Genomic DNA, 13157 nt, shown 5'->3' with positions numbered 1-13157 from the left:
CTTTACTTAGTAGAAGTATGCATCTTTTTAGTGTAATATTGCCCCTAAGATTATAGATTTTGGATGCATCTTGTCCCACGGAATATTAACACAAAATTTATTGCCTGTTAAGTCTATGGACTTATGTCAGAAGGATGCAGCTGCTGGTACACAGATGACATCATTTTTATGAACCACCACTGTGGTTAGCGGCGTCCTGTGTGAAGCTGAAGCTGGCAAATGGGGGCTGTCATTGCTTTATCAGGGTTGGGGCGCGTAAGGCTTGGTGGTTGTGTCCTCAACCCAGAGTTTTACCTTTCAGTAAGGCGGGCCTATTAAATGACCTGGTTATGGTTAAGGGGTTTTCCCTCGTCATAAAAAAAACACTATTTTTATGAAGTTTCCTATATGATTATTATATATAAAAGATATTAACTAGTCGTACATAGCCATGGAATTTAGAAATTCACATCTTTTGAGTGGATGCTTTTACAGCTTGTATTACGTATTTAATGAAGATATTCTGATTCGTGGCTTAATTATCATAACGAACCGTAAAGATCACGTAATACATATGTAGGGTTCGATTCATGAAGAGTCAATAGATTGCTAAAAAAGCAGCATGATTTACTAGATACGAATAAATTATTGACGTCTATAAACCCTGTATTTTGCCTTGTATCACCGCCATTCTTTCGGATCTTCCATATCCTTATCAAATGAACCAAATCAAATTAAATGGATTCAGTTCAACGAAAATTTATGTAGACGAGAATGGATCAAATCAAGGTAATGTATTCGGATTAAGGATGCATTTGATCCAAGAATTTGATGTAGCATGGTCTGGAGTGACGGCAGATCAGGTGCAATCACATTGTACACTTTAGTGTGTCGCTGCACCTGAACTGCCCTCCATCTTCTGTTGATCTCCACAGTTGACAGGCTGTATTCGAGATTGAGGGCAGTCAGGTGCAGCGGCTCACTCAAAGTGTGCAATGTGATTGTACCTAATCTGATCGGATCCGGATCAGCTACATACATAGGGAAGTTGGAGCGTGATCGGGTCTGAATAGCCAAAAATCATAAAAGTGGCATATTGGATTCGGTCCATTTGCATGGAAGTTTCTCTTGTCAGCATTGAAGTTTCCCAAATCCTAGATTTGAAAATCCTTGGTTCGGAACAGCCAAAAATCATAAAAGTGAGGGATCTTCGGTTCTCAAATCCTATGTTTGAGAATCCGATCCGTTTCGCCGCGTTGAAGTTTTCCTTTCGGGTAATTACCCCAGTTCACAAATCCGAGATCCAAAATGAAAACCTTCTTCGCTCGTGTGAGGGCGAGGCACAAGCAACGCAGGTTCGATCGTTGGGCTTTATACCTGTCCCGAAGGCCTTACATCGCCACCGATCACAGCACGAATATCGGACGGGAAGAGGTGCGATTTTATTATTATTATTATTTTGTTTTTTGGGTTAAATGATTCTCTCTCTCTATAGGCTTTATGGGAGTCTCACGATTCTGAAAGATAGAACCGATTGGATTTTCCTTTTCTTTTCTGCCCATCTTCCAGGCTTTCTGCAGAATTCTAGGGTTTTTAGAACCCCCCAATTTGGTCGATGGCTAATAATTTCTCGTTTTTCTAGACATGCTCTGTTCTAGTCTGAACTTTACTTGAAGCGGAAGGGCGTCCATCTCTACACAAATCTGAATTAAGTTTTAGCTGAAAATCCAAGACTCTGATGGCTCATTCTGCTAGTAATGTGAGTTCCTTCTTCCTCTATTTCTACTTATTCACAAACATGTGTAATGTATACATGCATATGTAGATAGATATATGGATACCATCTTGATTCTGGTTCAGTATTCTCAAATTGGTGTAAAAATGGAGCCTCCCTTGCTGGTTTTTGGGTGTAGGCTGTCGGGGTCGACAATACCCACAGAAGGAAATGGAACAGGGAGGAGTATTTGGAGCGGGCGCGAGAGCGTGAGTTGCAGGTGAGGTGGGTCGATGCCGATATGGTTGCATTAGTTAATTGTTGTTGTTTTTGTTGTTGTTGGTGGTGGTTTTCTTTTGGGTTCTTTTTTATGTTTTCGGTTTTGTTTTTTTTGGCCGTCTGTATAGGAAGAGGAAGGCCGGTTTAAGTCTAAAGGTGAGTCGTCGAACTCTCCTCTTTGGTTCTTGATGTGTGTGTGGCGTATTTCGATTAAGGGTGGTGAACTTATGGAAATAAATGGATATGATTGATGCTTATAAACTTACTTCTTCTATGTGAAATGTTGTTTGGGTGCGTTCAGAAAAGGCTCCTCCTGTGCAAAGGCAACCGTTGAAACACAGGGACTATGAAGTTGACCTTGATTCTCGCTTGGGGAAGACGCAGGTTACTGCTGATCCTTCTTTCGCTTTCAAAAATTTTTATTTACTTTTTGAAATTTAAAAATTCTCTACTTTCTGTTACATTTCTTTTGGATTTTATATTGGTAATTAACATGTATGAAGTTAAGGCTTAGCTAAGGCTTCATGCTAGAAGGAAAATGGAATGATGTATTTGTTAATTGTTAATGTGAATGATGATATCATCTTGAAATTTACAATCGCTAGTTGGCTATGCTTTTGCCAGTTTCAATCTTTGAGTGGAATTCTAATTGATGTAACTTTTTTAATTTATCTAATGTATATCATAATGGTTATGGATGTTATCGACCAATTTACAATATAGTTTGGTAGGATTAGCCTACTACTTGCCTTGTTCCTTTCATGGTGAAATGATTGTTTTGATTTTCATCTTCCGTAAAGGCTCGACAATTGATTTGATTTTTCAAATGAATTTATGACATGAGGTTGTATTCTCTAGCTGCTAGATATTTTGCTCAATGCTTCTGCTGTTTCTTGTTTTTCGTTTAGTTTATCTTATTTTATAGGAAGAGGGACTTGAAGCCCATTATAAGTTTTTTGTGCCCTCTTTGATGGACTAGAAACCTAGCAGAGAACGTTTTCACACATGGCGTCAATTCTTTTTTCTATTCTGTGTATAGTGCCTTGTCAAAAAAACCTGCTTAGATTATTATTACTAGTGTTTATTCCATGCCTTTTACACACCACAAATATGAAATTTTGCTTGCAGTTAATTCTCAACCAAGAAATATATCACCTCTTGGTACAATGCAGTATAACTTTAGTTGGTTGCCTCTGGAGTTTTTGTGCTCAACATCTATGTAATCCAAGAAATTATTAGGTGTTTATCTCGAGGGCATACGATATGTTGTGAGTGAGATTTGGTGGCAAGAAATTTAAGTTCACATCAAGCTTGCTCTTGTGATCAGTTTTTGCGTTAACTAGGGATATTATTGATCTTGGGGCAAATTAGATGATGGATGGTTTGCCTAATGGAGGCCTGCCTGTGAGTTCTAGTCTCAAGTTTTTTCTTGAAGAACCTCACTGGACATTGTGGGAAATTTTTTGTGAAGTGCATTAGCCAGTAGATGCTTTAGGTAAGAGAGGCTTGAATTCCAAGAATTTCCTGCCTTTGTCTATCTCTCTTGCTTGTTTGTCGATTTCATTCTTTCTTCCCTTTTATTTCACAACTTTTTTATTTTCTGTTGGGAGATTCAAATATAGTTTTTACATTTTTTCAGATGATTAAAGGACCTTGGATATTAAATTTTTATGAAGCTGTATGTAATTAGAAGAACAAAATGCAAGAGACATTTCTTTGTTTCGAAAAACATAAGCTTTATAAATTGCAGCTAGCAGCATTCTTTATCACATTGTTCCATCATTTATCCTTCTTTAATACATTTGAAAAATCTATAATGTCGGGAGCTTGATAGGGTTTTGATAGGTGAAAATTAGGTGGTCTGGTTCTGTCCATCTATTAGTGGTTAACTGAATTACATGCTACTTGAATGGTCAAGTGGCCACCTGTTCTTGACGTTGATTGATCAGGTTGCAATTGTTTGTGAGAAACCCATTGTTTTATTCTTGACAAAGGTTATGTCTTTTATGCAGGTTGTCACTCCTGTTGCACCATTGAGTCAGCAGGTATGTCCATAATATACTCTTGTTCTAGTATACTTTTTATTAAAAATGCTTTGTTGCTATGCAAATATTGCTAATGCTTAATTAGACTTCAAGAACTGATCCTCATTCTTGTTTTCTCTGTGGTATGCCATTTTGAATTGGGCTTCTAGGTTGGGTGAAAAGAATTATTGGTCTTAGACTGATTTTGTTAATGGCATGGTGATTTGTTTTTTCTATTGAATCATCTTCTATGTCTGTTTTTCGGTGTTAGTTACTGCTTTTCAGCTCGCCTAGGCTAGATAGTTGAATCTTGTCAAACCTTGTGCATGATTCTGTGATGTTGCATGCTGCATGAAAATTTATTTGAACTTTCATTTATTTTGTAAAAGTTTCCTTTCAATTTGAAGACAAGAAGGAAATTTTGCATATAAATTATTGGATTGGAGAAAATCACAGGTTTTGATTCTCTATGTCACAATACTATTGAGATCCTGGGTTGACACCTTTTATATACAATCCATTGCAATGTCATTGGGTAGGAAATTATGGCATGTAGGGAAGCTCTTTCCAGTTCTTGAACAGAAGATATTATCCAAAAGTTTAAAGTGTTGCTGGAGTACTGAAGAATTAAAAAAATTGTTGCAAATATTGTCTCGGTTCACTGAGCTATTAAAATCTGATTTTTATTTCAATATTCTTATTTCCTTTAACTATAATAAATTTTATCTTATATCTTGTGCTCTGTTACAGGCCGGGTACTATTGTGATGTTTGTGAATGTGTAGTAAAAGATTCTGCAAATTTCTTGGACCACATCAATGGGAAGAAACGTATGTTCCTTCCATGTATTTACATGATTTGTACGTTAAGTCCTATCTAACTTCTCTGTTTCTTTACATGTCACCTTAGATCAAAGAGCTTTGGGCATGTCAATGCGGGTGGAACGTGCTTCTCTTCAGCAGGTATCTCTCTTGTTCCAGAAGCAATGAGATTGTTTTGATTCTTCTGCCATTAGTGAGTGTCAGTGCTTTGGTGACGAAGCCCATAATCTAGTCAAAGGCTATGAATCTCTAGTTCTTGAGATATCTCTCTTGGTTGACATAATAAAATTAGAGACATACAGTATTAGATTAAAGCTGCTTGGACTGAATCACTTTTGTGTTTTGGTTTGATTCTTACCTGTTTTGCTGTTTTGTGTTTGTACTTGGATGTGGTGTGCATTATAGTCTAGTTGGTTTTCTTAAAGGCTTTGGAAGTACACCTAATATTAACTTTCTCCTAGGGAAGTAACATGGTTTAATTTGAGTAGTAAGTTTAGTGCCTTTACAATCTCCATTTTTTATGGTTTCTCAATGTAATGGAGGCCAACTTTAAGAGTCTAACATTACATGAGTCATATTTTCACTTGTTATATATATGGTAATGATAAGGTGCTCCTGGAGTACCTACTCCCACCTAATAGAAGCTTTAGATTTTCAAATTTCTTGAACTTTTTTTGTTGATCAGACCCTATAGATATAATCTATAAGCATTATTTAGTAGAAAACATGTTTTGGATCATGTGATTGTAGCATACATGCTTGTTTTTTAAGACCTTTAAAAATCAACGGCTCACAATGTATCAAAATTTCATGACTTAAAAAATCTTATTTTTATGTCCAAAAAACATGATCCAAAGCATGATTCTTATCAAATAAACTATGTTGAGTACATACATAAGGTTTAATTGAGACGATACAACCTACAACCATGATTTCTAGTATGTAGGAGTAGGGTACTCGGTACTCCCCGAAACACCGTAGCATTATATATATATATATATATATATATATATATATATATATATATATATATATATATATATATCAGTGTTGTGAAAAGCATTGAAGCGTAGCGAGGCGCTCCACCAAAATCTGAGGCAAGGCGTAAAGCGTAAGCCTCAAAAAAAAATTTAACTTAAAAAAACTATAAAAACTATCTAAAATTATAAATAAAAAAAATGTTTTGTAGATGAAGCAACAACCAATAAGAAATAAAAAATCTCAAATAAATACTGAAAATATATGAGATTAACCTGTAAAAGTAATATTAATGCAACAACTTGATCTATGTAAGTATCTAAGAAATAAAATATGAGCATTCATTCAATAAAAAATTAACATTAACAACGAAATGCATATTAGCATTAACATTTTTAGCAAATCACTAGGATCTGAGGCAAATCCAGTTTTTTCAAAGTGATTTAACAGATATAATAAAACAAAATAGCTCCGGATTTCGGATGCACACAAGTCAAAATTTCCAGCAAAGCTCTAATCAAACATAGACAATAACTGGTGAAATTTCAGTAAATAAAGAATTTTTGTATGTGCCTGCATTCTTTGAGTGAGACTGCGTGTCACTACTACAATGTAAAAATAACTTAACAGCACCAATGTTTATAAAAAGCATGCAATTACAGTGCATGATTTAAAATCCATCTGACCAACCAGAAGCATGCACAACAAAACGTTATCCATAATACACGTGAGCCCATAACCTCTATATATAATTTCACACGATGCAAGTGCACAACTGGGGGAAAGAAAATTTCCGACGAATCCCATAGGTCTCATGTGAACAATAAAGGAACAGATCTTGATTAATACAAACACTAACGATCTTCAATATACCGCAAGAACATTCCTTTCTTCACAGAAGAGGCAGTTTCTTGGATAGAAAAATTCTTGAATCGTCTTCCTTTCAAATATCTAACAATTCAGTCACCTGCTTTTGATCCTCAAACATGAAAGTTACAACTGTAACAGTTTCAAAAGCATTTGGAATCTAAGATGTGGCATCATTAATCAAGCCTGGAAATACAAATCAACAGAAGCACCAGCCAGTTGCGCCCGCCAAATCATATGGTGAATGGCAGGATTAGCACATTAGACAATTTTCACCTAGTGGGCAAAAGAAATCTGCATACATACAAAACTTATCGACACATCAAATTAACGTAATCCATGAAAGAAACCCCCCAAGTACAACTAAACCAAGTAGAACCACACAGAAAAAACATGCCCATTCAAAAGGAGATTGCGTGAAGATTAGTCAATGTCTTATAATCAGAGTCCATCAATTAAGATAACACAATTCTTGAATTCACAACTCACGAAAAACGCAAATTAAAGGATTCTATCTCCATACATATGTAAATCTGTTAGGTTTTTTAATACCCACAGGTCACCCTAAATCCGCTTAGCAAAAAGATGATGGTAGAAAACGACCAAGAAACCCTAAATCCGCTTAGCAAAAAGATGATGGCAGAAAACGACCAAAGGTCGAAAGAACAATTGATGATCCCAATCATAATTTTCAGATCTAACACTGTAAGTGAGGGACAACGGAAAAAGGATGAAAACCCTTATTTCTTGAAGGAGGAGATTGGGTTTTCAATCCAAATCTCCACCACGAGAGAGACAGAGAGAATGTTGCGACTGTCAAAGCCGAGAGGGAGACATACCTGATTCAGCTCCACCACGAGAGAGGCGTGCCTGTTTCGGCTCCACCACGAGAGACAGAGAGAATGCTGCCACTGTGAGAGCCGAGAGAGAGAGATTGCTGTGAGAAAAAAAACAGAAAAAGAGGGGTTCAAAAAAACTAAAATAGTAAAATCAACACTTAAAGGGTCGGGGGCAGTATGTTTATGCCCTAATTTTTGGTCAAATGAGGGTTTTGACCCTCATTTGACCAAATGCTTTGAGGCGTGTACGCCTCAGCCTGAGGTGTGTCTTGCTTCGAGGCATGTGCCTCAAGGCCTATGAGGCGCACACCTTGAGGGTTTTGCGCTTTACACATGCGCCTCAAGGCAAAAAGCCTTGAGGTGAGGCGCACTTTTTATGCCTTGAGGCGCATTTTTAATAACACTGATATATATATACATGAGTCATATTTTCACTTGTTATATATATGGTAATGATAAGGTGCTCCCGGAGTACCTACTCCCACCTAATAGAAGCTTTAGATTTTCAAATTTCTTGAACTTTTTTTGTTGATCAGACCCTATAGATATAATCTATAAGCATTATTTAGTAGAAAACATGTTTTGGATCATGTGATTATAGCATACATGTTTGTTTTTTAAGACCTTTAAAAATCAACGGCTCACAATGTATCAAAAATTCATGACTTAAAAAATCTTATTTTTATGTCCAAAAAACATGATCCAAAGCATGATTCCTATCAAATAAACTGTGTTAAGTATATCCATAAGGTTTAATTGAGAAGATACAACCTACAACCATGAATTCTAGTATGTAGGAGTAGGGTACTCGGTACACCCCGGAGCACCGGAGCATTACTCATATATATATTATATATATAGGTGTAGCATTTGCTACCCTCATGGGTAAGGAACCCCCTAGTTGAAACTCATAGGTGAAGGTTGCTTTGGCCAAATCTGACCTCGTGAATGTGTTTATCATGATGAAAATAGCAGGAATCAACTCTTGGATCATAGTTTTTGGACATACATGTTTTTTTTGAGGTTTGAAAATTTGGTACATTGTAGGCCGTTGATTTTTCAAGCCGTTGATTTTTCAACCTTCATAAAATCTGACATATAAAAACATGATCCAAATGTTGGTTTATGCTAAACTTGATATGTAGATCACATGTGGAGGGTTATTTGTTCAAACAAATTGAAAAAAATGAAAAAATTACATTTTTCACTAGGGGGTTCCTTACCCACTAGGGTAGCAAACAGTATATATATATATATATCAGGGATGAAGTTGGGGCACTTTCAATTATCAAACTGGCTCCCATCAATATGGTAGACTTTTGCATATCTAACTGATAAAAGTTAAAAAATAATGGATTGGATAAGAACAAGTGACAGAGTGAGTTTGTTACGAGCTGAAATGTGTAACCGGCTCAAGGGCAAGGTGGACATGAAGGAATGGGGGCAGACACAACCAGATACGCCAGGTGCTAAGGGGCTCAATACTGCATACATTTGGGTTTGGGTCATGTACCTTTTGGTTTGGGACCCATGAGGCTGGGTGTACAAAGATTGTGTAAAGGAAACAAAGGGGTTGAGTATGAGTAGAACAAATCCGGTTATGGATCCAATAGGGGGTATCCAGATTAGGGCAATGAGGTTATATAAACCCTCATGTAATTAGCAACAGGCATCAATGAAGTATTAGCTTTGTGCTTTTGGGGGTCTCTCCGCCTCGAAGGAGAATCCCTTTTCTTCCTCTTGCACCCCCTTCTTACCTTTCTCACCTGCGCACATCCACGCTCGCGAAGGGCCGCTCACAGCCTCTCTTGTGCATCCACACACATCCCCCACACACACTCAAGCCGCACGGCATTTTCCAGCCCACCGCATGGGGTTTGAGATACGCATTTGGCTGCTTATCTTGCCGGTGTGTATCAGAGTTTCACTGTAGCAGAATGATAGAGCAAGAAAGGGAAGGGGGAGAGAGTGTGGCACTGGCCTCCTAGCTGGTCTATATCAACTTGGTGCAGATTTTTTGTTCCTTATTTTTTCTTTTATTCTTTTCCTTTAATGAGAGTGTGCTAAATGAAGCGTTTCAAAGTTTATGGATATATTTTCATGGAAATGCTAATTATGTAGGTGGCCAGGCTGCTGATTGGATGGGATGTATCCTGGTCTAGTCCAACCCACCAAACAGCTGGGCAAGGTCAAGGATCAAAAGCCCACCCCAAGCCTCGCCAGATGGGCCACACTGCTCAACCAAATAAAGGGTGGGTAATGGGTTGGCCTGGCCCATCCTGGTCTATCTGGCAACATGACCTGTCCAGTGGGGATGCTGACGGATCAGTGGGTGATCAAACCCAGCCTATATGGCATCTAACCTGATGCCCACCCTTAATTTTATGTGTCATGACCTAAGAAAAATACAATGACGATATTTTAAAAAGCAGAAGATAGTTGGAAGGTTTAGGGTGTTTCTTTTTGAAGATCACACCAAAAGGTTTTGTCAAAAACTATGTCACATAGGTGCGGGTGCGATGATGCGGCATTTTAAAAAACTTGGGTGCAGGGAGGGTATATATATATAATTTTTAATAGTTTTAAGTTAACACTAATGAAATAAAAATAATTATCATATCATCAATTCATCATGCATAAATTCATGCAATAAATCAACTTAACAATCTACAATTGCTATTCCTCGTCAATAAAAAATAACACCACAATTAAATGAACCTAAATATATCATGGCTATGCTAAGTGAATTAAGAAAACATGAAACAAGTCAAGCAAAAAAAAGTAAATTATACTAATAGAAAAAGTAAACAATGCATAATTTTATACCAAAAGTATATGGGTTCGGTTTTAGTGAACCCAGGCTGGGTTCAATTCTGGTGAACCTAGGCCTAGGTTCACTAGAGCTGGACCCAGCGAGCTTGGGTTCAACTTTGGACCTCTGTTGAACCCAGGTCTGGGTTCACCATAACCAAACCAAACAGGCCTGTGTTCTGCTTTGGACTTGTGGTGAACCCAGGCCTGGGTTCGATTACGGTGAACCTAGTCACTAGAGCCGCACCCAGCAATTCTGGGTTCGGCTCTGGGCCTCTGGTGAACCCAGGTCTGAGTTCATTAGAGCCGAACCGAGTGTGCCTGGGTTCGGTTCTGGTGAACCCAGACCTGAGTTCACTAGAGGTTCAACCCTTGCGCCAATGAGGGAAGGAGGAGGAAGGTGGAGAAGAAGAAGAAAGAAAGGAGGAGAAAGAAAATGAAAGAGAGGAGACGGTGGAGGGAGGAAGAGAAGCAAGAAGAAGAAAGACATGAGGGGGAGGAGAAGGAAGAGAGAGAGAGAGAGAGAGAGACCTGTAATTGTTGCCCTCGCCATCGAAAGAGGAGGGGAGGAGGAGTTGGGGAGGGGGGGCACAGTCGTGCCTTAATACCCCCACCCCCACACTTTTTCTTTTTCTTTTGGACCAAAATTGACCGAGTCCATTTTGGACAAACGTAATCCTGGGTGCGGGTTGACCCCATTCGGTGCGGCAAAATTTCATGTTTGCTGCACCAGCACCCGCATCGCGTAGACGCGGGTGTGGAACCTCTAAGGAGAGTCCGTATGTTTTTTACCCTACGTGTATCTTTGAAGTTTGAAATTGCCCTTTTTTCCTTCAAAATCTTTCTACATGTGTGACTTTGGAAAAGAGAAAAAGGTTTATATAGCAGTTAGCTTTTCACTGTGTAATGCTCGGGAGTCGAGAACCATCTTGGTTGATATAATCCCTATATGTGTTTTGGGAAGCCCTTTAAGGGTTTGGTTTGTCTTTGTTATTCAAAGTACCAGCACGTTTTGATGTTAGATTTAGAAGTCGGCTCTGCAGCGTTATTGCTAAACACAAGAATTATGCTATTTGCATGCTGATGGATGTGTTCAAAATGAACTGTGGATTACCTGTAGTACACTGTTATTTTGTTGATTTTCTAATTGTTGAAGTGACAGCCTCTAGGAGATTGTACTTGTCCTCCATGCAACTGCAGTGATTTTAGGTTCTAGGAAAGTACTTGCAGCATGAGAACACAAATCAATTTTTTTTTTCAATTTGAAGCGACTGCATTTTTTCACTTGATTGGCTTGCAGCTTCCGGCATTGAAGTTGATTGATCTTTGGATTGTATTTGATGTCCTTGTTCTGACTGACAAATTGATTATACAGTGATAATTCAATTAACTGGTAATTATGCATATTGTCTTATCATGACCATCTCTCTAAAATCTTAGAATTTATTCCAATTCCTGGTTGCTAATGTATTTTGTCTTTCAGCTATCTTTGACTCTACTGTGCAAATATCATCACTAAGATGTTTCATTTTTAAGTTCCATTTCTTCTTTGTTAGTATTTGTTAGGATCCTAGCATAGTCAGTGTATTGTTGTCTCCCTCATTGAGCTGTGCATTATATTTTGGACCTTTCATTACTTTTTGAATCTCAAGTTCCAGTGGTGGAAGTTTTGGTTGAACTGGTTCATTTTGTTTCTATGGTAGATGTTCCTATACAATGGTCATCAAGTTTTATATTTCATCATTTGCTTAAGGTTATATTCTATTTCCAGGTTCAGGAACGATTTGAAATTCTCAAGAAGCGGAAAATAATTGGAAGCTTTACTGAGCAAGGTAGGATCTCTTTCTTTTTTTTTGTTCTTTTTAAAATTTTACTTGAAAATAGTTTTATCATTTCATTGGATATTTATGTAGTCCACCATTCTTTTTGAAAGATTTTTTTTTTTTGGTTGAGATGAACATCTCTTGAGGTTTCTTAGCTGATGAATTTGTATTTGACAGATTTGGATGCTAGAATATTGAAACAACAGCAAGAGGAGGAAGAGAGGAGGAGGGAACGCAGGGAAAGGAAGAAGGAAAAGAAAGTATGCACATTTCTTAGAAAAAAAATACTGAGACTTTTTTTTGTTAAATCATGGACACTGATTGATGAGTTTGATGAATTTAGAAGGAAAAAGCTGTTGAGGATGCCGAGGACGATGATGCTGATGTAGCAGCGATGATGGGATTTGGTGGTTTCCGGTCATCTAAGAAATAATGCAATTATCTGGTCATTGTAATGTAATATTGTACTTGTTGAAATCCAATTTCTGTTGTTTTTAGGAAAATTCTCATCATTTGAAAAAGGTAGTGTTGATTAGTTCCTGAAAATGAAAGTAAACCTTCCAGCTCTATTCCATTTTTGGGTTGGCAGGTTGTTCCATTTAGAAGTGCTCTCCAGACAATGTTGTTAAAATCGGTCTGAACCGGCTTAGTTGGGACGATTCGATTCATTTTAAAATATTTTTTAAGGGGGGTCAATTTTTTTAATATATTTTTATGTTTTTAATGACGCTTCATCTGATGGTAAAAAGTTGATTGCTTGATTGATTGGATTCGATTTTTTCATTTTTTTAAGAAATCGATTCACCTAGTGAACCAATCTTAACAACATTGCCCTCAGATCCTGTGTATATGGTCTTTATCTATCCCACATAGGTTAGGACATGGATACGTCGTGTCCTGGACATGTTTGGCATAACACGTTTTGTAGAATTGAGACCAATTCATATGATCACCATCTTTATTGCAAAGCTTGTAATTGTTTGTATACACATGGGAAATGAGTTGAAACTCGGTGCAAGTGCA

The 13157-nt window shown here is 37.6% G+C and overlaps 1 protein-coding gene across 1 annotated transcript; it reads left to right on the top strand.

Moving 5' to 3' along the window:
* The first annotated feature begins 1309 nt into the window (after window positions 1-1309).
* On the top strand, window positions 1310-12637 carry LOC149839224 (uncharacterized). The gene is made up of 11 exons (XM_090002390.1): window positions 1310-1413; window positions 1622-1738; window positions 1893-1973; window positions 2101-2128; window positions 2274-2356; window positions 3985-4017; window positions 4747-4825; window positions 4905-4957; window positions 12083-12143; window positions 12312-12394; window positions 12478-12637. Exons 2-11 carry the CDS (start codon window positions 1718-1720, stop codon window positions 12565-12567), a joined length of 612 nt encoding a protein of 203 aa, XP_089858516.1. The 5' UTR covers window positions 1310-1413; window positions 1622-1717; the 3' UTR covers window positions 12568-12637.
* Window positions 12638-13157: the final 520 nt, after the last annotated feature.

The sequence above is a fragment of the Nuphar pumila genome, chromosome 4 (genome assembly GCF_984573655.1).
Source record: "Nuphar pumila chromosome 4, dmNupPumi1.hap1.1, whole genome shotgun sequence".
In the NCBI taxonomy this organism is placed as follows: Eukaryota; Viridiplantae; Streptophyta; class Magnoliopsida; order Nymphaeales; family Nymphaeaceae; genus Nuphar; species Nuphar pumila.
This window is presented reverse-complemented; position numbering and strand designations above follow the sequence as displayed.

What these genes read in the sequence shown, in the direction of transcription:
- LOC149839224 (XM_090002390.1), top strand. Translation starts at nt 1,718, where the DNA reads ATGGCTCATTCTGCTAGTAAT. An exon ending in TTGCACCATTGAGTCAGCAG is followed by an intron (nt 4,018 to 4,746) that starts GTATGTCCATAA and finishes GCTCTGTTACAG; the next exon opens with GCCGGGTACTATTGTGATGT. An exon ending in TGGAAGCTTTACTGAGCAAG is followed by an intron (nt 12,144 to 12,311) that starts GTAGGATCTCTT and finishes TGTATTTGACAG; the next exon opens with ATTTGGATGCTAGAATATTG.